The sequence below is a fragment of the Humulus lupulus genome, chromosome 1 (genome assembly GCF_963169125.1).
Source record: "Humulus lupulus chromosome 1, drHumLupu1.1, whole genome shotgun sequence".
NCBI lineage: Eukaryota > Viridiplantae > Streptophyta > Magnoliopsida > Rosales > Cannabaceae > Humulus > Humulus lupulus.
The window spans coordinates 35,061,003-35,084,869 of record NC_084793.1 but is presented as its reverse complement, the minus strand read 5'-3'; the positions used below and the strand labels follow the sequence as shown (position 1 = coordinate 35,084,869).

Below are 23,867 nucleotides of genomic sequence, written 5' to 3'. Positions count from 1 at the left end.
AACCCTCTTTGAGTTGTTGTTCTTCTACCTTTTCAAGTTACTATATACTATATAATACTTATTTATTAGAATAAATGAGCAGTTTTAGCTGTGAAGCATAATGATATTGCATGGTTTAATGAGTTGTTTTTGAATGAAGAAGACAAAACTAAAAGAATGAGAGAGATGGGAGTGTGGAGTGGAAGTGGGAGTGGGGGTGGGGGGGACAAGGGACAAGGTCCGAGGTCGGACAAGAGAAGAGAGGTGAGAAAGAAAGTGTGGTCATAATCCGTGCATAACATAATTGAAAAACACTAGTCATATTCATCTCTACATCTACTATTATTCTTATTGTAACCGCTCCAAACTCACCAACTACTATGCATATAAGGGTATCCAATGCCAATGTCAATGCCAATGCCTCACTTTTTCTTTTCTATATATATATAATATTTGAAAATGTGTAAATATACATAGTAATCATGTATGTATAGTTCATTCATATTTGAATTATTAAATTGGAAATACATTCCTTAATTAAGACACTATGTATAATATGTTATAAGTGAAACTGCATACGATATAAGACAAGCAAGCAAGCAATCAGTCATTATGAAATTAAGCACTATTATTATTGTTATGATATGTTTTAAGGTTAGGTGACATAATAAACACTAACACACACCAAAAAAGATTATGGGCATGGGAGACATGAAAGCTACAAAACTAACAACTTTTATTCAGTAGAAGTAGCTGTAGTAGTAGTAGATCTGAAACTAAGAAAGTGTAAGACTTACTACTATATTTTATTTTGACCCACCCATGCCCCATGGTCATGGTCATAATTTTTTTTGTTGTTGAAAATCATGGTCATAATATGTTAGAAACAGAAACCGATGGATCCATTTATACACTTTTTTTTGTTTTTCTTCTTTTGAATCGACATTTATTCACTTATTAAACCTATTATTTAATCTCAACTCTCTCAACAAAACAAACCTAGGATTAGGAAAAGCAAAGCAAATATGATTTCAGATATGTGGGGACCGACCACCCTTAAACACCAAGCTCAGTTAGCCAGTCTTAGTCGGTTGACTCAGTTCACGCATTTTGATAAATAAAAAGAAAAAAAATATAAATCGAAATGTTGGGCTTGGGCCCATATCCATAGCCTAGGCCCAAACACTGGCCTGAACATTAAAAGTCTCTCTCTCATGGACCCCTTTAGTCTTACTACTATTTACGAATCGATGGCACTGCCACCCACCGAATCGAAAGCAGGGGGAGCCTCTGCTGAATCTTCCAAAAAGGAAGACGCTCTCGTCGGCCATGGCTCTCACCACAAAAAGTAGGACATGGGCATGGCTCTTTCTTCTTTTTTTATTGATCGGTTTGAGATGAAAACTCAATTTAACTAACATATTTAACATATATTTATATATATGTAATGCGCAGCAGAAGCAGTAGTACTAGTACTTGTTACTACGAAGGGGAACGTCTTACTCGTCTCCTCCAATCCATTCAAAGGTTTCGTTTTTCTTTTACTTTTTCTTTGCATTTTCTCTCTCTCTCTCTCTCTCTCTCTCTCTCTCTCTCTCTTTCAGTTTCTCTAACAACGTATGTGTGTATGAATGTACTCTTCAGAAAGATAGAGTTGGTCAGAGCTGTGGATAATAATGCTTCTTTACCTGAGAAGATATGGTTCAAGGTTAACTTGATTCGTTCCTTTCTCTCTGTTTCTCTCTCCTGATATGTTTGTCTTTGAGTTTCATATCAATTTGGTTTGGTTGGTTTGGTTCGGCAGCAACGATTCTCAATTGGGGTCAATGAAGTGACTCGTATCCTGGAACGCATGGCTGCGCCTACTTCTCATCACACCACCACCACAAACACAAAGATTCAGCTTCAGGTTCAATCCCTTTTTCTTTGGTATAGTTTTGTTTACCAGTCAATGCTTGTGAGTAATACTAATAAATAGGAATGTAGGCCGTGCTTGTTGCTTCTGATACCAACCCCAGATGGCTTACAAAGCATCTGCCCAGCTTGGCCTTGTCAAGGAAGGTACCACTGCTCTTTCTCAAAGACAGCAAACAGGCGTCCTTGAGATTAGGTCACCTTGTCCATCTTAAGACTGCTATTGCCATTGGAGTTAAGGTATAACGACAAGCTACATAGTACACTACATACCAATGCTAACAACATCCCACTTTCTTATTTTCCGTTCTTTTTGTTTTTAAAACTCAACCATTTTTCTCTCAGGACAAACAGAATTCCATCAACCAACTCTTTGCGGAAATTCTTGCCAGTGATTTCACAAACGCTGACATCCAATAAGCTGACAAGAACACAACACCAATGTCATATTCATACCTGGAGATTTTTTGTCATATAATTCTGAAGATTGTTGCCAAGAACAAAAAAGGAAGCAACTTTACATATAATTCTGTAGATTGTTGCCAAAGTATGTAACCTTTTGTCTCCAATCTATTAATTTTGTTCTGCTCTGTTATAGACAAATTTGCCTGGTTTACAGAAGTTGCAAGAAAACATGATGAATATCATTTTGTCCCTATACATTTACTGAAGAATATGACAGTGAAGGAATGGATCATCGACTTTATGCGCTGGCTTGAGGGCTAGCAGCCGCAGAAGATGACCCAACATTTTCATTAGCCCTACCATTGGTCACCACTTTGCCGGACTTCTTATTCTTTGGCTTTTGATTATCATCATTATCACCATCATTCTTCTTTACCATCATTGGTTGAAACTGTCACATTAAAACATATCAACATCAGAAAACACTAAACCAATGAAACAGATAAACCATAGTGTTATTACACAATAACAACCTGATAAATGGAATAGATAACATTTCTTCTCAATTGACCCATCATTTCTAAGAAGAGATTGTAGCCTTCGAGCTTGTATTCAATAAGTGGATCCCGCTGAGCATATCCACGCAAACTTACAGCTTGTTGTACGAACTTAAGCGCTTGTAGATGTTCTTTCCACAGGCGATCGATATTGCTCAAGACCAAGAATCTTTCAGCTTCCTTCATCAAACCCGGTGCTTGATTGTCCACTATCTCCTGATAATCAGGAGATATACATTAGTGCAAATTCAGGATTTAGACACAAGAAACAACAGGGATGATATGATTGAGTTTCGAGTTTGTAGCTAGCATAGGTAGGTCTCTCTCTCACCTTTTTCTTCAAATATGCTTCACGACCACGAAGACGAAGGTAATCTTGCAACTCCTCATAACTTGAACCATTACTCTTGAGCAAATCTGGTGTCAAATCATCCAAAAGATAACAATACCTGGGAAGAAGATAAAGTGAAATTAGAGAGAATATTCATTCAGAAACTAATGCTGGAGGATATCTTTTCATTTATCAAACTGAATCATTGTATGACTCTGAACTAAGCATAGACAACAGAAATGCCACTTACTGCTGAAGTTTGGCAATGAGCTTCTCAAGATCCCAGCTTTCCTTTGGAGTATCCGGACCTATATTTGCCTGTTCATAAATATGACCAAGTTTAGAGAAGTTTACTTTTTATACAAATTTATTATGCAAAAAATCTGTAGATAGTAAAATTCATAAGCATTAAGGCTATGACTTCCAAACAATTACCTCTAAGATGTCATCCATTGTCAATTCAGCATATTCCATGATAAGAGATTGGAGGTCATCAGATTCGAGGGCTCTCCTTCTCTCAGTATATAAGCGGTCTCTTTGGCTATTCAATACTTCATCAAATTCAAATAATTGCTTACGAATATCAAAAAAGTAATTTTCGACTTTTCGCTGAGCTTCATCTAGTGATTTGGTTAGCATTTTGGACTCGATTGGCAGGTCTTCAACTCTAAAGGCTCTCATTAAACCCTGCAAGTACCAATACAACAGATAAAGTTCTAACCACACTGTCCCTTTAGCACTATTAAATGTCCAAATTTGTACCTGAATTCGATCTCCACCAAATACACGAAAGAGGTTGTCTTCAAGACTCAAGAAGAAGCGCGAACTTCCAGGATCTCCTTGCCGGCCACTTCGACCCCGCAACTGCATAATACAAGTTAAGAGTTGAACTAAAGCATGTAATGCAAAAAAATCCCTCATATTTAAACACATGTTAGAGTGAAAACAATAGAACTAATATTTTCAAACACTTGAAAGTTGTACCTGATTGTCAATCCGGCGAGATTCATGGCGTTCTGTACCTACTACATGAAGTCCACCAGCTGAAACAACCTGCAGTAAATAGAAAATTAAGAAACAAAGTTCACAAACTGTAGAAACTTCGACTTGGGGGAATATACTTACCTTATTCCTTTCTTCCACGGTGTAGATCTTATATTCTTTTACAATTTCCTTAAAGGCATTCCTCAGCTTGGCTATGACTTCATCCTGAGCAGGGCCCTACAAGTGCAAAGAAAGATGGCTTAAAACCTGTATGGTTCAAGTGTATTCTACTATGCAGTATGCAGTTTGATTTCCTACTGACAGTAAAGTGCAAAAGGAAAACTCGTATTTCATATAAAATCTTTAAACCTTTTCGCAGGAATAAGATAGACGCTCCTCCGCTTCAAGCTCGGTCAACGATCCTTTGCCCCATGTTTGTACAGCTAATTTTACAGCTTCTTCGGCCAACTTCACATTCTCCTTGGATAGGTCGCATGGAAATAGCTTTTCATCAACCTGGAAGATAAGTCATTCTAAGTTCTAGACACAGCAAAATCGTAGCATAGTGAAATGTTGTGATGCCAGAAGAGAAATTAATCAAAATTATCAAGAGAGAAACCAAGAATATACCTTCCATGTCTTCTTAGGAGGAAGTTTCTTTATTGATACAACACCCTCAATTGGTTTAACAATACTGCAACACAAATGTAAACAAGTTAATGCCCGAAAACTCTATGGTTACTGGCATAGGATGTCCATTGCATTATGTGCAAAGAATATCTAGCTTATGAAAGGAAGAACTGCTCCCTCCACTTTGTTATTGATTATGCATATTGGCCTAAACCAGTTGGAATAGTCTATCATGCATGCAAAGAGTTTGGTTATCTCTAAGTTAAAATAATTTATAATACAGGTGATTCATCAATTTCAACAAGATTAGCATACAATAGAACAAGCTTGCCACGAAGGCATGATTTTTCTGGTGGATGATGCCAATGGATTAATAGAAGTTCAGGAGGAAGGTTGAACCATAAATTCTCATACAAATTTGCACCTGTACTACTAGGATGATAGCCATATCTCTAATATATGTTGAAAAAGAAATCAATTATAATAAAACTTTGTTCGACCTTGGCATTAGCATCTCCCGTAGCTTCAACCTTGCCATAAATTCTGCATTACCACCTAGGATTATGTCCGTTCCACGACCTGCCATATTGGTAGCGATTGTCACTGCTCCTAGTCGACCACTCTGCGCAACAATCTCTGCTTCTCTTTCCACATTTTCTGGTTTTGCATTTAGAACCTATACAGAATAACAGTCCACCAAATTTAGTTTTTTTTTTTTTTTTGCTTGTATACTACAGCACATTATCACAAGAGTATAAAAAGAATGCATAATGAACATGTAACCTATAATACCCCATGGCTATTGTGTTTTTTTTTTCAAGTTACTCCTTTTTTTTCCCTATAAAATAGGTAACAAGATTTGTACCATAAAGACAAAAAGATCACACCTCATGGGGAATTCCGGATTCTTTCAACTGCTCAGACAACGAGTCACTCTGCTCAACACTTGTTGTGCCAACAAGCACAGGGCGACCTGTCTTGTACATTCTAGAAATCTCTACCACAACAGCTCTCCATTTTCCCGATGTTGCTCTAAAAACTACATCAGACTCGTCCTGTGGTGGGAAAAAAAGAGAGTTGAAAGTTAGAATCTTGAAAGACATTGAATGTGCCGTGAACTCAAAAGCGAACATACGTGTACTGTTTCATCATTTTTTCTAAACCAAGAAAATTTAACAAACAATTTAACTTTATTTTACTCCATCCACATTTGTTGCATTAACTCTCCATGCAAAGAAGAGAGTAAATTAGAACACACCTTTCTCATCATAGGTTTATTTGTAGGAACTACTGAAACTTTTAGCTTGTATATGCTTTCGAATTCAGTGCTTTCAGTTGCTGCAGTGCCAGTCATTCCACAAAGTTTTGGGAACTGGAATGGCGAAACATAATAGAATTAAGTAAGAGTTAATTTCCACAGATGCATCATTCAATACTTTTGGAGATAAAATGCCCAACCTGGAGAAAGAAGTTCTGGTAACTAATTGAAGCCAGTGTAATGGTTTCATTCTGGATGGGCAAACCTTCTTTTGCTTCAACTGCCTGGTGGAGCCCGTCACTCCATCGCCTCCCCTAAAAGAAAAGGACAAGTGACTAGCCACTGTGATTATGTTCCTCCAGAAACTAAGATCTTTATATTAGCATTAGTTATTACATGAAAATTAAATAGATAGTAGTATTATTGACAATATAATCGATTATAGAAGTTCCATCTTCAAAAAAAGTTATGGTAAAGAGGAAGAAAATTTATGTTCTCAACAATTTGTCCATATGCTCTAGCTCCATGACAAATAAACTCACCTGCATAACTCTACCAGTAAATTCATCCACAATAAGAACTTCTTTGCCGCGGATGATATAGTTTACATCTTTAAGAAATAATTCCTTTGCTTTAATTGCATTTAGAACATATGATGCCCATTGTTCTCGGGGATCATATAAATCTTTTACATCCAGAATCTCTTCAGCATCTTCATAACCCTGCTCTGTAAGTAGAACTGTTTTTTGCTTTTCGTCGACCTGTAACGAGAAGGGCTAGTCATTTAGTAACATTCCTTTAACTCACAACTGCACACTAATTTTTCTCAGTCCCTTGCTGAGAAAAATCTGGACTTAATCTCTTTCGTACTTTTACAGTTAAAAAAAAAGTGTTCACTATCATGCTTACAATGTCTTTCTTATATCTATATCCTTACAGTGTAATGTACATCTCGCTCAAAGGCTGTAGCTATCTTTGCAGCTTTATAATAACGATCGCTAGGTTTTTCTGCCGGTCCAGATATGATGAGAGGTGTTCTTGCCTCATCAATAAGGATAGAATCAACTTCATCAATTATACAGTAATTAAAATTCCTCAAGACAAGCTCCTCAACACTCTGCATATGCAAGAAAATACAGTCAGAATGCATACTAAAAGTAAAGCAACTCTTGATCATCGAAATTAACCGCAACAGAATAAAAAAGACAGCAGATAAAGCATGAATTACTTTCCGTGGCAAGATTGTCCCTCAAGAAATCGAAACCCAGCTCACTATTGGTGACATATGTGATGTCACACAAGTAATTTTCTCTTCTTTGCTCACTAGTCATGTTCTCTGCCAACAATAAAGTAAAATCATCAAGTTAATCAATTCTGAGCATCAAATTTTCATTACTATGATAAATTTGAAGCTTTGACTACGCAGTGAAAAAAATATAAAAAGAAAGTTCATAGAGGTAACGGCAGTAGATTGATACAAGAAATGACTCCACCTCTCTTAGGGAGAAAAGAGAGAGAGACAAACAAAACTTTCAAAGCTTTATGCAACTGGGGAAGAAGCACTATAACATTAGAGTTTTAAGTGTCACTATACAAGTGTTGGAGAAAATGGGCATCCGATCCAATCCAACCTTTTTGTATTAGTCCAATGCAATTAAAAGTTAGATTTTGAAAATCATCATCTAATCCAATTAAAAAACCGAATCAAATCAATTACTTCCAATCAATTAGTAATTGAATTGGTTCGGCTTTAGTAATTGAATTGGTTCGATTTTTTAATTGGATTTCGAGTTGGAATCTGATTTTTTTTTCGAAAATGAGTTGGAAATTGATTTTTAATATTAACTTAAAAATATACAAAAAATTACTAAAAAAACTAAAGAATACCATTAATTTAGATTCAAACTACATAAAGTTATCAACCTTACAAGTTTAATCTAACTAAAAGCTTGAAGTAGTGTTGAAAATGAGAGAGGAGAATAGATGCATATTTTTAGTATTTTCTCCACTAATTAGATGTGTAAGTATATAGGGGAAGACTAATAGTTAGCCAATAATAATGTATTAAAAGAAATATAAATATTTTTTTAATATATTTAAAGAAAAATAAATAATTAAATATTTTTTAATATATATTATACGTAATTAGATTGGATCGGTTTTTTATTGGATTTTGACAATGCCATTCGCCATCCGATCCAATCCAATTAAAATCCATTGATTGGTTCGGTATAATTTGATTGGTTTGGATGTTGCCCAAAGCTAAGAGAATGCGTGCAAGTCAAAAGAGAGATAGCAGCAAACTGTTTATATTAGGCATTTCTAGTAAGGTAGAGATGACCAGTCTCCAAATGGCTAGGATATTTTCAGAACACATCCAATTACATGTAATAGTAACAAGAGCAAAATTAAACAAAAAGCGGAGTATAACATGTGCATTAGAATGAGACATACGTTGAATTAGGCCAACCTTCAATCCAAGAAAGCGAGGAACCTGACCAACCCACTCACAATCTCTTCGAGCCAGATAATCATTGACAGTGACAACATGAACTCCTTTTCCGGTTAATGCATTCAAATAAGCTGGTAAAATAGCTACCAGGGTCTTTCCTTCACCAGTTTTCATTTCAGCTATTTCTCCCTTGTGAAGAACCATGCCACCTTCACGATAAAAAAAAACAAACAAACAAACAAAGGACCGTAATAAGGTCATCTGAATATAGACATGCAGATCTTTGACATAAGATACAAATAGACTTTGATTTAAGGACAATGACAGAAATGTGGAACTCCAACAAAGACAAGCTAAAGGGGTCATGCTAGATATAAGGTGCGTATTTTTAAGAACATCCTTAATGAAACCAATGTGAAATTTAATACGTATGACTTATTAGGTGATCAAAAATTCAGCAAGATGAGTCCGTGACATGAACACAGTAGTGATGTGATGATACATCCTTGATGAAACCAACGTGTTTCTTTCCCCACAAATTTAACACATGACTCAATAGGTGGTCTGAAATTCAGCAAGATGACTCCACAATATGAACACAGTATTCTTCCTTACTGATGACACATTATGAATTGTAAAGAAAGATAATTGTTTTGACCCTCCAGAGATGATCCCAAAACAGGTGACAGAAAATACATATTTCAGCACACTCATTATGGACATTGGAAGCAAACTAGGAATACTAAAGCAAAAAAGGGTATGGGGGTTTGAGGGGTACTCAACGTAGTAAAGATCAGTTAGTAACCAAGTTACTTGAAAATGGTCAATCAATAATCAAAAGAAAGCATATTCACATAAAATACACTATTATATGCGTTATAGTACTACCTATTAATTGGACATCAAAGGGACGAAGGCCTAACACTCGTTTGGAAGCCTCTCTTACAACAGCAAAAGCTTCCTGCAATTCAGCTCAAATAGTAAAAAAGCATATTACCATGAGATTTGGAGTCATATTATAATTGAAAAGGCTAAACTTACAGGCAAAAGAGAATCCAAAGACTCGCCCCGCTGAGCTCGTTCTTTGAAAGCAGAAGTCTTCTCTCTCAGCTCCGAATCAGACAAAGCCGACACCTCAGCTTCGAACCTGTTAGTTGCAGTGACAATAGAAGCGTACTGCTGCCTGGTGGACTCCCCAGTGTCAGTCCCTTTGAAAATCCCACCTAAGAGTCCTCCCAACGAAGCAAATGCTCGCATTTGATGATGCCTTTTACTACTTCCGAGATTCGACGTTTTGGGATGAAAGAGGAAGGCTTGACTGAATTTCGGAGCGAAAATGGACTGACCCAGTTGAGGTTTACGGCAGAAGTCGTGGAGAACACGAGAACAGTCGGTGCAGAGAGGTGAAACAGACGGGTACTGATTGACCAGAGGCGGCTTATACAAGGGTGTCGCCATTGTTGAGCTAAAAATAGAAGAGAAGAATGAATTGTATAACAGAAGTTTAAATGAGAAGAAGGAAAGGGACAGGTAAAGGATTTGGCTTTGAGATGAGAGAGAGCTATGGATTGGTCGCGTCAGCGTTGGGCTATGTGTTGTTTCTCGGTTCTGGTGGTGTCTGGTGCTCCATTTTCTGAAGAAAGCGAAGAAAAGAGCTGTGCGTGTGTGGGAGATAAGGTGTGTGCGTGTAAGCCAATATGTGACTGGACTCTTCTTCTAGTTGAAACTTAAAAGTTAAAAACTTCCAAGCTGGAAAGTCGAAACAAAAACGGCTAAGCACTTTTAGTTTTAGATAAAATATTATTATTGATAATTTATAAATATTAACCCTCTAATCCGACGGTCATCATTGCAAGTTTGTAACCTAAATAATTCAATAGCAGCCATTTACTGGTGCTTGTGTTTTTCATGAGACAAATTAATATCAATAGCTAACTTTAAAAGAGCTGAAACGAAATTGGAGTGAGCAAATGTATCCACTTTGTTCAGAAATGAAATTTAGAATTGACAATGTCAATGTCAATGTCAATGTCAATAAATATTAAGATTACCAACATTCCTCGAGTATTAAAAAGAACAAGGAAAAAAAATCGTCTTCAAGTCACTACTCTCTCGGGCCCCTACTTCATAAAATTGTGTATAATTTGCCTACTCTTTCACTTAACATGATCAACAGGGGAACAGTTTCCCCCTTTTTATATATAAAGGGAAAAAATGAAAAGCAGGGGAAACACAAGAAGGGTCTTCAAGACTCCAGCAGTGATTGTAAGAAGCAACTGTGGAGACTCCCTCCTGATCAACCATCAAGTTTTGTTGTATCAAAAAAGAACATCTTTTGCGGCATCTAGCTAGCTAGGCTCTGGTGGCACTATCTTCAGGCTGCGCATCCACTCGCACAAGCTGGGATCATCAAAATGAATAAAGCTGCTTTTCAGTTTTGTCCGCTGCTCTGTTGTTAAGGAACGTAACTGTGGGAATCTTGCCTCCTGCAATGCATAACAATACCCATTTTAGTTGAATGTGTTGAGTGAAAACCGTGCACGTTATTTACTTAGAGATCAAGATGTAAGAATTAACACTATTTCCTTTCTCTCACTCTCACCTGCTCGTATGGAGGATCCCTGTGTGCCGGTATGAGACGAGAAACAAAGTATCTGGCCTGAGAGCTTCCCTCCTGTACAACATCCAAAAAGAATTCATCTCAATTTCCAGACACTAGTCTAGAACCACTAACAAACATTTTTAAGGTTTAGAAGAAAAACCTTGAATGCAAGGATGCGAGGGGCAGGAAACCGCTGTTCAGTTAGTTCTTCAGCTAATGTCCTGCAAGCTGCCAAAGCAGCTGCACTTTTCCCTTCATCAGCAGCAAGTTCGGCACCCTGAATTCACAAAAATGTAGGAAAACTGCTTCAGAAGGAATTATAAAGTAATTATAAAGGGACAAAAAAGAGATGCAATGAAAAAAAAAATAGATACATAACAGTACACTCTAAAATTAGTTATAATAAAAACAATTGACAAATAAGTGATATGTCACATCCCATCTAGTAGTTTCTCTTGTTTTTCCTTATCACTTGATTTCTTATCAAGCTTTAAATAAGGGTAATGGGGGCAGTCAAACCTAAAAATTCAATAATTAGACATGCAAGTATGACCTTATTGCAAGCAAATTTGAAAGAGGTTGTGTCAGTTTCAAGACACCAAAAATTCTATGATTCAATCATTACTTTCTTTTTTTTTTTCTTTCCATAACTCAGATCCTGTAAGTCTGAGTTAGAGAACAATTAACCCTACAGACATGAGAAGAAAAAAAAGGCAGGCAAGATAAATAGATCCCTCACAGAGAAGAAAAAACATGAGCCAAGGTACATACCAACCATATAAAGACATCTGTACCATGGTCAAGAACTACTGCTGCATCAGACTGCATAGCAAGGTCATAAGCTGGTAGTTCCTCAAAAGTTCCTCCTTCTCGATGCATTAGACATCGAGGTGCAATCATACGAAGTGAGAGATCAAAGGATGCATTCAAAAATAAGTTGCGTAGTACAGACCTCTCATCTTCGTGCCCAACAATGCTTCCTAAAAGAGGACCCCGTCTAAGATGAAATAGGAGCTCTGGTAATAAAGAGATCTCCTTAGAAAATCGATAGAGCTTTGATTTTGGTACTTGAGACCCAAATTTCAGGGCAATGTCTTTAATTCTTTCATCTATTGTTTTTCGCATGTCAATTGCATCAGAATAGTTCTTTGCTCTGAGAAGGGTCCTCTTGGCAATAAGGACTGCCGCTACTTCATCTTGAACACTCTCCAGATATGCTGAAACACTTGTAACAACTGGCAATCTAACAGTAATTACTCTTGATATATCAGCTTGATACACATTTGAATACTGAATTGCAAACTGGAAAAACACATAATCACTCTTCATATCTCCTTTGGTTTCCATAGAGAGTGAAAAGCTTTGTGTTTCTTCAACACTAAGCATTTGTATACATAGAGAAGTATCATTCTTGAAGGTTTCATGAGTGTCAACATGCGCCTCTTCACCTGGACCCACGACTTGAGTTATAAGAATATCATCAGAACAGCGAATTTCCAGCAAACCATGAGAACCTGCAGCCCTGGTAGCTGCCCTTTGCAAATTTACACCAAAGGCCTCTCCAAAATCATCATGAAGAACCAAAACACCTCCGGATGCTTTTGCTAGCGGCTGCAAAACAGGAACCCTTACAGGACACGTACCAGCACATAGAATGTCCACAACTGTATTGTGCCTATGAGCTTCTTGACCTAAATTTTCCATCCATTTCAACGCTGTCTTCTCCATATGAGGATAATTTGGGTGACTGAAGGAATGAGGAACAGATCCAGGACCATATGTATTAGGTCCACCAGCACACACAATAATCCTACTATTACCTCCCGACCTTTTTATTACCCCCCGAGATATTTCTGCAGACGGCCCCTGAATTATAGCAAGAGCAACCTCCACAGCCGTTCCCAGACACCGGTCTCTAGAAGCCTCTGGAACATTCAGTTTATAAGGCCTCAGTGATGAGAATATAGCATGTGCAACAGGCAATGAAGCATGCATTGGTGACAAATAAATGCCCGTGCCATAAATCAATGCCTTCAATGATTCCTGAGTTGGTGATTTCTCACCAGGAAGCACATCAGCAGATGCAACTGATTCTTCTGAAAAGTCATAAACTGATACCGTTCGGCCATACAACACTATCCCGACTCTTGCTGTTGGGGGAAGTGAATCAACAAATGCATGCAAGGAACTCTGTAGATGTTGGAGGTGCGGCTCATCTAAGCATTCATCTATGACAAGAACAATAGGTGCTGAAGTTCTTGAATCAGAAACTGGAACAAAACCAGGTCTTTTGTTCCCAGTTTGAACATAATCAACCATAGGAGAAGCCAGTTCAGGAAAATTACGAAGATCTTCTTTGCTAGGAGCTATGTATTCACCCTCACTTCCATTCAGTTTTCTACATATTATACACTGCCACTGGCCTGAACCAAGTAGTACATTGCAATAGGTATTTGCATAAGCTCCACAACTCTGGCAGCGATGTGGATCACGTTGTATAATTTGGGGACCAGGAGAAATCTCCCTTCCAGGAGATACCAATGCCCCAAAACCCAAACTTGGAACATTTGCTAGTTTCTTTTGTTTCAATACCTAAATAACAGATCAGCAGGACAAGACTTCAACTAAATTATAATCCATATTTGGGAAGAAACATGTATAATTTCACATATAGATCATAGCCTTGGTTTTGAATCAAAGAAAGAAAGATATACCTTATGAGCTGAGAATTGGACAAACGGGGCTTCCCCAACATGAGCTGAATCCTCTGGAACATCTGAAACTTGGTGCTGGAAATCAACCAATCCATTTGAGAAGTGTGGAGGAGAGGATGTTGGGATAGATGAGCCGGAAGAGAAAGCAAGCGGCTGAGGAGTTACGGGCGATGCCCGAAAAGGCACAGCAGCAGGGCGTACAGGTGAAGTAAAAACAGGAGGTCCAGGCGGAGTGCTCAAGTGAGAAATTGGGCTGCCAGATTTCACCCCATTGGAAGAGGAAGGTACATTTGGTGGTGATCTAATTGAAGGTGAAATAGTAGTTTGATCTTGTTGGAAGGTAGGCGGAGGAAACTTGGGAGAAATTAAAGGAGGAGGAATAGGGGTTTTCTCAGACAGAGACGTCGATGACTCGGAGGAGTAAGAGGGGTTATTAGAGTATCCAACATTAGGCTTTGGTGGATTAGCCATGGGAATTCGAATATTCCTTATTGAAACAAAGAATTCTTCAAGAATCCAGAACCAAAGTATCAAACTTTAAGAGAAAACAAAAGCAAATCTATATCAGATGAGTTTGAGTAGGCAGGCTAAGTCATTGAATTGTTGAACAGAATACATAGAAACAAACAAAACGAAAGAAAAAAAAAACATATAACAATGAAAACCCAGTTCAAGATAGGCAGAAAGATTGGACCTTGGAATTAAGATTCGAATAGAGGAAACCCAATGACTTGTGTGGCCGCCATAAGTAAATCAGATTGAAGAAATCTGCAATCAGCAAAGGTTAGGACGAAATGAAATTGAGTTGAAGTGGATCAGATCGTAGAAGAAGAAAATTGGGGAACCTGATAGAAGGATATGATGATTCAGAAGATGGAATCGAAATGAAAAATTGACTCATTTCGCTCTCATTTCTTTCTCTTCAATTCAACACCATTTCTTCTTCTTCTTCTCTTGGTATATAACTGTACTGTATTCTACGGTCCCCAAACACAAAAATAAATCTTGTATTTATATAAATATTAATTAAATAATCAGATAAATCTTGTCCAATTCATTCACGAGCGGAGACTGGGAGGACGCGCTGTCAATACTTAATTATATTATTACAAAAAGGATATAAGCGTTTGTAATAATTAATGGGAAATTCCATGCTCTACGAACCATAATATACCTAAATTATAAAACTATGGAGAATAGTATAAACTAAAATATAAAGCAGGGAAAGAGATAGATAAATACTAATGCATAGGAAGAGTGAAATTTTGTGTGTTATTTCAATGGGCGATTAACTCTTATTTATACAGATTATTATATCCTAAGTAATTACCATGAATACAATCAATAATTAATGTTAATATTTAATTTTGGGTAACCTAGTAATTCTCCATAAAAGTTGTCTCATTAAAAACCTTGCCAGAAAAACTCAGTTGGACAAAAACTCGACAAAGGAAAAAAGAGTGCAGTGAGTATTTACTCCCCTTATTTTGACGCTCTTGAAGATCCTTTAATCGACACATTCCAATCTTATGTACTATCTTCTCGAATGTTAATGACTTTGTAAATAAGTCTGCAAGATTTTCACTTGATCAAATTTGATGAACATCAATATCTTCACTCTTTTGAAGATCATGTGTGAAAAGGAACTTCGGTGAAATATGTTTGGTTTTATCTCCTTTAATGTACTCTCCTTTTAGTTGAGCAATACATGCAGCATTATCTTCGTAGAGAGTTGTTGGCACTTCTTTATTGGGTGTTAATACACAGGTTCCCCGGATATGTTGTGTCATTGATACCAACCATACACATTATCGACTTGTCTCATGAATTGCAAGTACTTTAACATGATTTGAAGAAGTAGGTGCTAGAGTTTGCTTTATTGAACGCCAAGATATGGCAGTGTCACCGCATGTGAACAAATAGCTTGTTTGAGATTTGGCTTTATGTGGATCAGATAAATATCCTGCGTCTGCATAACTAATTAGTTGTGACCCGCGTTTATTTGAATAGAATAACTCTTTATCAATAGTACCCTAAAGATAGCACAGTATGTGCTTAATCCATTTCCAAAAAATTTACAAAAAATGTTATATCAGGTCTTGTGCAATTAGCAAGATACATTAAGGCTCCTATTGCACTAAGATATGGCACTTCAGGACCAATGAGCTCTTCATGTTCTTCTCTAGGTCAAAAATGATATTTTTTCACATCATGTGATCTAACCACCATTGGGTTACTCAATGGGTATGATTTGTCCATATAAAAACGTTTCAAAAAAATTTCAACATATGTTGACCGATGAATAAAAATTCCACCATTTAATTGCGCTATTTGTAAACCAAGATTTTTTTTTGTTTTTCCAAAATCTTTCATCTCGAACTCTTTCTTTAGATATTCTACAACTTCTGAAAGTTTTTCAAGAGTTCCAATAATATTCAAGTCGCCAACATATACAACTATTATAGCAAACTCAGAATCTAATCTTTTTATGAAAACACATGGGCAAATAGGATCATTTTGATATCCTTATTTTAGCAAATATTCACTAAGTCGATTGTACCACATGCACCCAGATTGTTTTAGTCCATACAATGATCTTTGTAATATAATTGAGTACATTTCTCGATGACTTGAATTATATGCATCAGGCATCTTGAATCCTTCAGGGACTCTCATGTAAATATCACTATCTAGTGATCCACACAAATAGGTTGTGACTACATCCATTAAATGCATATCAAGTTTTTCATGAACAACCAGACTAATCAAATATCTTAATGAAATTAAAGCCACCACAGGAGAATATGTCTTTTCATAATCAATACCTGGTCTTTGAGACATCTTTGTGCAACAAGTCGTGCTTTGTATCTTACAACTTTATTTTTCTCATTTCTTTTTCGTACAAACACCCATTTGTATCCAACAGGTTTTACACCTTCAAGTGTTTGGACTACTAGTCCAAATACTTTGCGTTTAGCAAGTGAATTCAATTCTGATTGAATTGCTTCTTTCCAATTTGGCCAATAATTTCTATTTTGACATTCTTTGAAAGATTTAGGTTTAAGATCCTCATTTTCATTTACAATTTCTAGCGCTACATTATAAGCAAAGACATTGGCGACAACTACTTCAAGACGGTCCCATTTTTTTTGTAATGCCCTGAAATCCCTAATGCGGTTTAATGGTTGGATTAGTAGGGTGGGAGGACCATAATTGCTTTATTATGCCATTAAACTATTACATGCATGTTTATGTGAATTATATTATAATATGATGTTAAATGCATGCATGTGAGTCCACATTTCATTACAGGGATATTTTGGTAATTTGGCCCGTTGAGGGCGTAATTGTATATGTGTATGCATGTTGGTGATATATTGTTGAGGCCACATTATAATGTGTATTTGTTCGAGCTATTCGGCATGAGGTGATCTTTGAATATTAAGTAGCGGTTTAGTCATAACGGGATTAAGTTCGAGGCTCGGGGTGAGTCTCGGGATGTTTTAATGATTAGAACGTTGCCGGGAATTAAAGGGTAACGGGATGTGAATTTTTGGTATTTGAGAATATCGAGAATAGCGGGAATTGGAGAGCGTTAATTATGATTAACGAAATAAGTGGAAGATGACGATTTTACCCTTGGGAGTATTTAGAAACATTTAATTGACCTAGGGGCAAAATAGACATTTCACCCCTAGGATATATATGACTCTTGTAACCTGTAGAAAACTGAAACCAAAACAAAGTTCTCCTTCTTCATACGTTCATCAACTTTCTCCTTTCTTCCTTTGGATTTTTGAAGCCAACTTGAAGAAATAAGCTAGGAAATTAAAGGTTTGAGCTTACGATCTTGGTTCATCCATTGAAGAGGACTCAAAACCAGCTTGAGGTAAGAAATCATCCACGAACTTTAAGCTTTGCTTTGTTTTTCTTATAATTTTCGGCTTATAGATTTTGATGTGGATAGTTGGGAATTAGTGGAAGTTTTTTAGTTTGGTTGCTTGGGTTTTGATGAGGGTGTGATGTAGATGAAGTTTAGGGGTTGAATTGGATGTTTTTGTAATGTTTGGGATTGGTTTGGATGGTTGGTTTCAAGGGAAATTAGAAGGAGGGAAAACCATAAATTTTTCTAGTCTGAAGCTGGCGCCCCAGCGCTATGTAGGGCAGGGATTTGGGCCTCTCTGCCTTGGGACAGCGCCCCAGCGCCATTTGGTAGCGCCCCAGCGCTAGGCCAACTTCAGAAAGTCTCATTTTTAGGGCTCGGGGGTTGGTTCCTTTACCCCATTTGAGTAGATTGAGAGTCCCGAGAGTGTGGGATTGGTCCTAGGAGTGAGATTTTAGATTGTGAACTTTTATTGATTTACTTTATTAATGGATTCCAATTGGTTATGACTAGGTGACCACTAAGGAACTAAAAGACAGATCGTTCTCAAGGGTCGTTCTTTTATTAATTCTCGTTCGAACCAGAGGTAAGAAAGCTGCACCCCATATGTGACATGCATGGTTATTCATGAGGCATGTTGAATGATAAAATGTGGGCATTGATTGCATATCAAATGCTTAGCAAATCTTGCTTACTTGTTAATGGCACTGACTCATTAGTTAGGTTTGGCAATGGTATCAGTATTAACTGTGAAACTGTGACTCATTAGTCAAGTTCGGCAGTAGTACTAAGCACTGGTCGCATGGCACTGACTCATAAGTCAAGGACGGTTTTAGCATGTTTAATGCAAGCCTACAAAGATTAGATCTAATTGACATCTGCATTGAATGACTCAAATGAGCATTAATGCCAGACCGACCTCAAGTTCGATGAGTATTAAAAAGCGCTTGTCTAGCCAAAGGCTAGTGACTTAGAGCCAGGGCCAGAGAGCCCTAGTGACGGTTTAGTCACATGGCTATGGGTGTTGAGCCCGAGTGACTTACCCACCAGTCACTCATTTGATTGGAGCCAGGGCCAAAAGATCCAAGTGACTGAATTGTCACATGGCTATGGGTGTTGAGCCCGAGTGACTTACCCACCAGTCACTCATTTGATTGGAGCCATGGCCAAAAGATCCAAGTGACTGAATTGTCACATGGCTATGGGTGCCGAGCCCTGTAATGACTTACTCATCAGTCACTCATCTATTTAAGCTAGTGACTTACTCATCAGTCACTCATCTGATTAAGGCTATAAACCTCAGTACGATTAACAAAACCTCAAATGTTAAATCACTCATCTGTTCACGGCTATAAGCTCTGTATGATTATCATGATCATCATTTGATATTATATACATGTAGTATTGAGTTTTCTTGCTGGGCTTTGGCTCATGGGTGCTATGTGGTGCAGGTAAAGTGAAAGAAAAGCTCACCCAGCCTTGAGTGGAGAGCTTAGGTGGCGATGTGTACATATGCGGCCGCTTGACCACCACGGCCAAGGAGTTCTCAGGGGAACTAGGGGGTTTACCCTATTTTTTGCCGCTTAGATCGACGGGTTGTAAATTTTATACAGTAATGATTGTTTTGCATTGTAAATAACTTGTAAACGTTTTTATGGGCCCATGAACAGTTTCATGTTTTAAATAAAATATAATATTTCCTTTTGATTGGTTTTCCACCTTAACCTATTAATAACACCTAGAAGCACGTTTTTAACCAAAGAACTCGGTTAGCGAGTTAAATTCATGGTTCAAAGTTCACCGTAACTGTCTTGGGGTAACTAGAGCGTTACACTTTTCCTGTATTGACATAATTTATTGAGATCTCATTATTTCTAATATTTTCAGGTACTTGAATCTCTTCAAGAGATTTGTGATTGTTTATGTCAATATCTCCCTCGAAATTATCATCATTTTCATTAGGACCATCCTGATTATTTGTTCATTTTCTTTTTTTAGGATTCTTATCTTTGGAACTGACTGGCCTACCACGCTTCAAGCGTGCTTTAGACTCATTAGCATATTGTCCTTCTCGGACTTCAATTCGAATTGGAACATTTTCAGCTAGTACATGTGATTTTGTAATTTTCTTCGGGTCAATGGATGCATCTGGTAATTGATTTGCAATATTTTGCAAATGAATTATTCTTTGAACTTCAAGTTCACATGCTTTTTACGATGATTTTTCCAGTTGTTTCTTTTCTCCTCCCCCTAAAGAAGGGAAAAATGTCTCAGCAAAATGATAGTCAGCAAAACGTGCTGTAAATATATCTCCAATCATGGGTTCAAGATATTTAATTATAGAAGGAGATTCATACCCAACATATACTCATAGCCTTCTTTGAGGACCCATCTTAGCTCGTTGTGGTGGAGCAATTAGAACATACACTGTACAACCAAAAATTCTTAAATGAGAAACATTCGACTCCTTGCCAAAAGCCAATTGTAATGGGGAGAACTTATGATATGATGTTGTCCTTGTTAGGATTAATACCCTAAAAGCATGTAAAGACATTTTATTGGTTTTAAATAAAAGTTCAATTTTATTATATTTGAATGTTATAATTATAGTTTGAATTAATTATATAATAATATCAAGAAAATTCTCTATTCATTCATGAGAATATGATCTTGTATTAGTACGAGAGAATTAAGATAATATATAATGAATAAAATAGTCAGTAACATATTAAAGTAAGGAATCTTTAATGAATGGATTATTAGTACGGTTTGCTAAGCATACGAGATGCAAGTAATCTAAATTCAGATTACTGGTGTGGATAGACATATTTGTAAAGGTGTTGTATATAATAGAGATTATATATGACATGACCGATGAGAATTAATTATCTTTATAAATTTGTCGTTTGACGTAAAGATTTAATTCTTGCCATAATAGATGATCATTTGTAGATCATTCTAAACTCTAAGTATTCATGAACTCTTGTTTATGTCTATTGGATCTTTTGATTCACTTGTTAAGGTCTCTTAGAATAATGAGGCTAATGACTTTTGTTTTGGATATTCAATATCATGGATGGATGGGAACATGAATTACAATATTGGAATCTATGCTTGCCTAACAGATCGAATATTGGTTCCTTTAAAGGTTGATTCTGGAACTGAATAGTTATTGAGCTCAAATCTATAATTAGATTATAGATTAATTATTCGCTAGTGAATTAATGGTACTTAAGGATCAAGAGGTAATTAGAATGGTAAAACGGTAATTTTGACCAACTCTAATTAACGAACCAATAATGGAGGACAAAACTACATATATTGATTATATCAATGGACTACTAAAGAAAAATTTATAAATATAATTCTATAAATACTTAGAGAGCAATTCCATATTTATAGTGGAGTGATCATGGAATTAATAAATAAGATTATTAGATTAAAGAGTTTAATTAATAATCTGGTTTATTGGAGCTTCGTATTATAGGTCCATGGTCCCCAGATCACCTCTGTTCTATATTGTCAAGGATAAGGATGTCAAAAGAAAGATTTGTAAAGAGAAATGGTTAAATTGCAAAGGAATTAATTTTCCAGGACATGGAAATAATTATTTAATAATTATGAGTAATTGATTAATTGTGAATTAATTAATTATTTAACTATATAGTTTTTATTTTGAAAAACTATAGGTTAAAATTAATATTAATCTTCTTTAGATTAATATAAAAAGAGAAAATAATAAATATCTTATTTATAATATGATATTTATTTATTTATTTTAAAACTAATATTTTAAGATAAAGTTAATTTTGAATTAATATTTATGTTGAGATCAATATCTTGTCTTAAAAGTTGATTAAATAAACAAATGAGAAAATTAGGAAAGTGTGTGGCGCCTAGTGTTATCCAAAAAACTGGCGTAGATGACGTGGCAAGTGATTCCCGGACACGTGGCTGACACTTGGAGGAACTCTGCTACGATATCGACCAGAAGACAAATTATAAGCAGTAAGCAGCCGAAGTTTACCTGCGACCAGCTTGGTCACAGGTTCTGCATGCTTCATGACGTTTCTATAAAGATCTTTGTAAATCCCGAAATTGACTCCCACAATCTTCTGAGTATCCGATTATTTAGGAGAGAATATCTGTAACAAATTCATGTAATCCCCCTTGAGCCTATAAATAGAGAAAGATAGCTCAAGGAAGGGACTTTTGGCATTCTAATTATTTGAGACTAGAGAGATTCTATTTGAGATATTGTATTGTTCTTCAGAGGTTGGTGAAACTCATTGAACCCGAGTTCTTTGATCACTCATTTTGATCTTATATCAATAACAATCTAAGTGGACGTAGGTTATTACCAGATCCTGGGGCCGAACCACTATAAAAATCTCGTGTTCTTATTATTTCGTCATCACGTTCTTTTCAATACATTCTTCCACGTCAAGCGTATTTTGACTCCGTGTCAGTTGACCAAAATCAGGGTCAACATTCTGGTGCTTTCATTGAGAGCTTGGTATATCACCGTTGAGAAAACCAATGGCGAAAACTGCAAGGAAAACTGGACAGGCAGCCGCCGCTGCACCATCAAACCCGCCTCCTCCTCCTCCTCCTGTAAGCGTGGCTGAGGATGAGCCACATTTGGACTTTGAGGAGGAAGAAATGGATGACGCAACGCTGAAGAGTACTCTGGGGGCGTTGCATGAAGAGCTGGCCAATCTGAGGGCCAGTCAGGAAAGTGCTGCCGAAATCATGGCGCGGCAGCAGCAAGAGATTGAACGGCAGCGCGCGGAGTTAAGTGAGAGGCAGGCGGAGATGGACTGTCGCCAGAGCGAAGCCATGGCAGCCCTCGAGGTAGCCCTGCAATTAGCTAGGAATCAGGCTGCACCTGCCTCGCAGCCTGATCAACCTACGAATGGGCCACCCCACAGGGGTCCCAATCCTAGTCCGCCTATCCAACCCTCGAGCTCACAAAGGCCCGAGCAGCCACCAGCGCCTCAGGACGATGTCCCTCTAGGAGACCCTGAGGCACAGCCTCCTTCCCAAGCTGGTCGTGGCAATCCCCCGCAGCAGAGGCATAATAGGACCGGGCAGCAGCCTCGCAGTCCTAGACGCCATAGGGGCGACGAGCCGAACCTTCCGAACAGAGGACAGCATCCTCCTGGTAACAGGAGGAATTCAGAGTTTGGCTCTGCGGTCCGAGGTCCCCCAAGGCATGATAATGCACGGGGACCTAACGAGCAACGCATGCCACCCTCTAACGCTCGAGACGTTTCAGCCCGGGAAGGAAATCAAGGGAACAGTCGATCCCGTCACAGCCAATCACGGTTCAGAGATGGTAATGGTTATGATGAAGCCGATTCCGGCAGAGGAAATGCCGTTCGAAGGAATGACGAAAGAGGTGGAAACAAGAGCCAGCCACCTCAAGATGACCAACCCGGCAGACGGGACGCTGGGGGGCAACCCAGGCAAAATAACATCTTCAACCGGGTCGGAGCTAGCCAGCAGCGGAGAAGAGATGAGGACTTGAGAGATGTGCTCAACGATCGCCGTGAGCGGCATGGCGAGAACATCCCCCCAGCAATAGAAGCCACATCGATTCCCGTCAATGTGCAGGCCCAGATAGATGCCCTTAACCAGGCGGTGCAACAGCTGGTCAGGGGAAGAACATCTCACATCGATCATGACGGGAGGAAAGGCACTCCTTTCGTCCAGAGGATAGCTATGGCAGAGACTCCTAGCAAGTTTAAAATGCCTACGCTTCCGAACTTTGATGGATACGGTGACCCGGTATCTCACGTCAATAAGTTTGAGATACAAATGGACATTCAGAAAGTGTCCGAAGATGCTCGATGCAGGATCTTCCCTACAACACTTTCTGATGCCGCGCAGGAATGATTTTTTAAGTTCCCTCCTGTTTCCTGGGAGATGTTCGTAAAGGAGTTTTACGGACAGTTTTACGCAGGTCGTGTGAATCCGACCGAGGCAAACCAGCTGGTTGAAATACGCCAACAGGATGGAGAATCGCTTAAGGACTACATCCAGCGCTTTATGCGAGCAGCCGCTGGAGCGAAAACGGTGGGGGACGAAGGCAAAATGATGGCCATAACCGCAGGGGTTAGGCGTCGCACCCCTCTCTGGAAGAGCCTCCGAAAAGA

General features: G+C 37.9%; 3 protein-coding genes across 4 annotated transcripts; 1 reads left to right on the top strand and 2 right to left on the bottom strand.

Moving 5' to 3' along the window:
* Positions 1-1,213: 1,213 nt before the first annotated feature.
* On the top strand, positions 1,214-2,549 carry LOC133790909 (uncharacterized). 2 transcript variants are annotated; one of them, XM_062228752.1, is made up of 6 exons: positions 1,214-1,327; positions 1,435-1,506; positions 1,624-1,687; positions 1,784-1,888; positions 1,966-2,133; positions 2,239-2,549. In XM_062228752.1, exons 1-6 carry the CDS (start codon positions 1,230-1,232, stop codon positions 2,311-2,313), a joined length of 582 nt encoding a protein of 193 aa, XP_062084736.1. In that variant the 5' UTR covers positions 1,214-1,229; the 3' UTR covers positions 2,314-2,549. The 2 variants fall into 2 exon arrangements, with proteins under 2 accessions (XP_062084736.1, XP_062084744.1); XM_062228760.1 differs by having other exon boundaries at positions 1,224-1,327; positions 1,438-1,506.
* LOC133790891 (protein translocase subunit SECA1, chloroplastic) lies at positions 2,430-10,215 on the bottom strand. The gene is made up of 20 exons (XM_062228729.1): positions 9,552-10,215; positions 9,399-9,471; positions 8,513-8,719; positions 7,292-7,394; positions 6,996-7,176; positions 6,601-6,819; positions 6,259-6,372; positions 6,059-6,172; positions 5,688-5,855; positions 5,301-5,476; positions 4,801-4,864; positions 4,540-4,686; positions 4,312-4,407; positions 4,171-4,239; positions 3,949-4,050; positions 3,622-3,873; positions 3,437-3,504; positions 3,187-3,304; positions 2,832-3,071; positions 2,430-2,749 (listed from the first exon to the last, which is right to left on the bottom strand). The coding sequence occupies exons 1-20, from the start codon at positions 9,966-9,968 to the stop codon at positions 2,597-2,599; spliced, it is 3,081 nt and encodes a 1,026-aa protein (XP_062084713.1). The 5' UTR covers positions 9,969-10,215; the 3' UTR covers positions 2,430-2,596.
* A 252-nt stretch (positions 10,216-10,467) lies between these two features.
* On the bottom strand, positions 10,468-14,825 carry LOC133790899 (protein transport protein SEC23 A). The gene is made up of 7 exons (XM_062228740.1): positions 14,672-14,825; positions 14,521-14,594; positions 13,827-14,361; positions 11,884-13,704; positions 11,273-11,389; positions 11,113-11,184; positions 10,468-10,996 (listed from the first exon to the last, which is right to left on the bottom strand). The coding sequence occupies exons 3-7, from the start codon at positions 14,295-14,297 to the stop codon at positions 10,859-10,861; spliced, it is 2,619 nt and encodes an 872-aa protein (XP_062084724.1). The 5' UTR covers positions 14,298-14,361; positions 14,521-14,594; positions 14,672-14,825; the 3' UTR covers positions 10,468-10,858.
* Between the last annotated feature and the right edge of the window lie 9,042 nt (positions 14,826-23,867).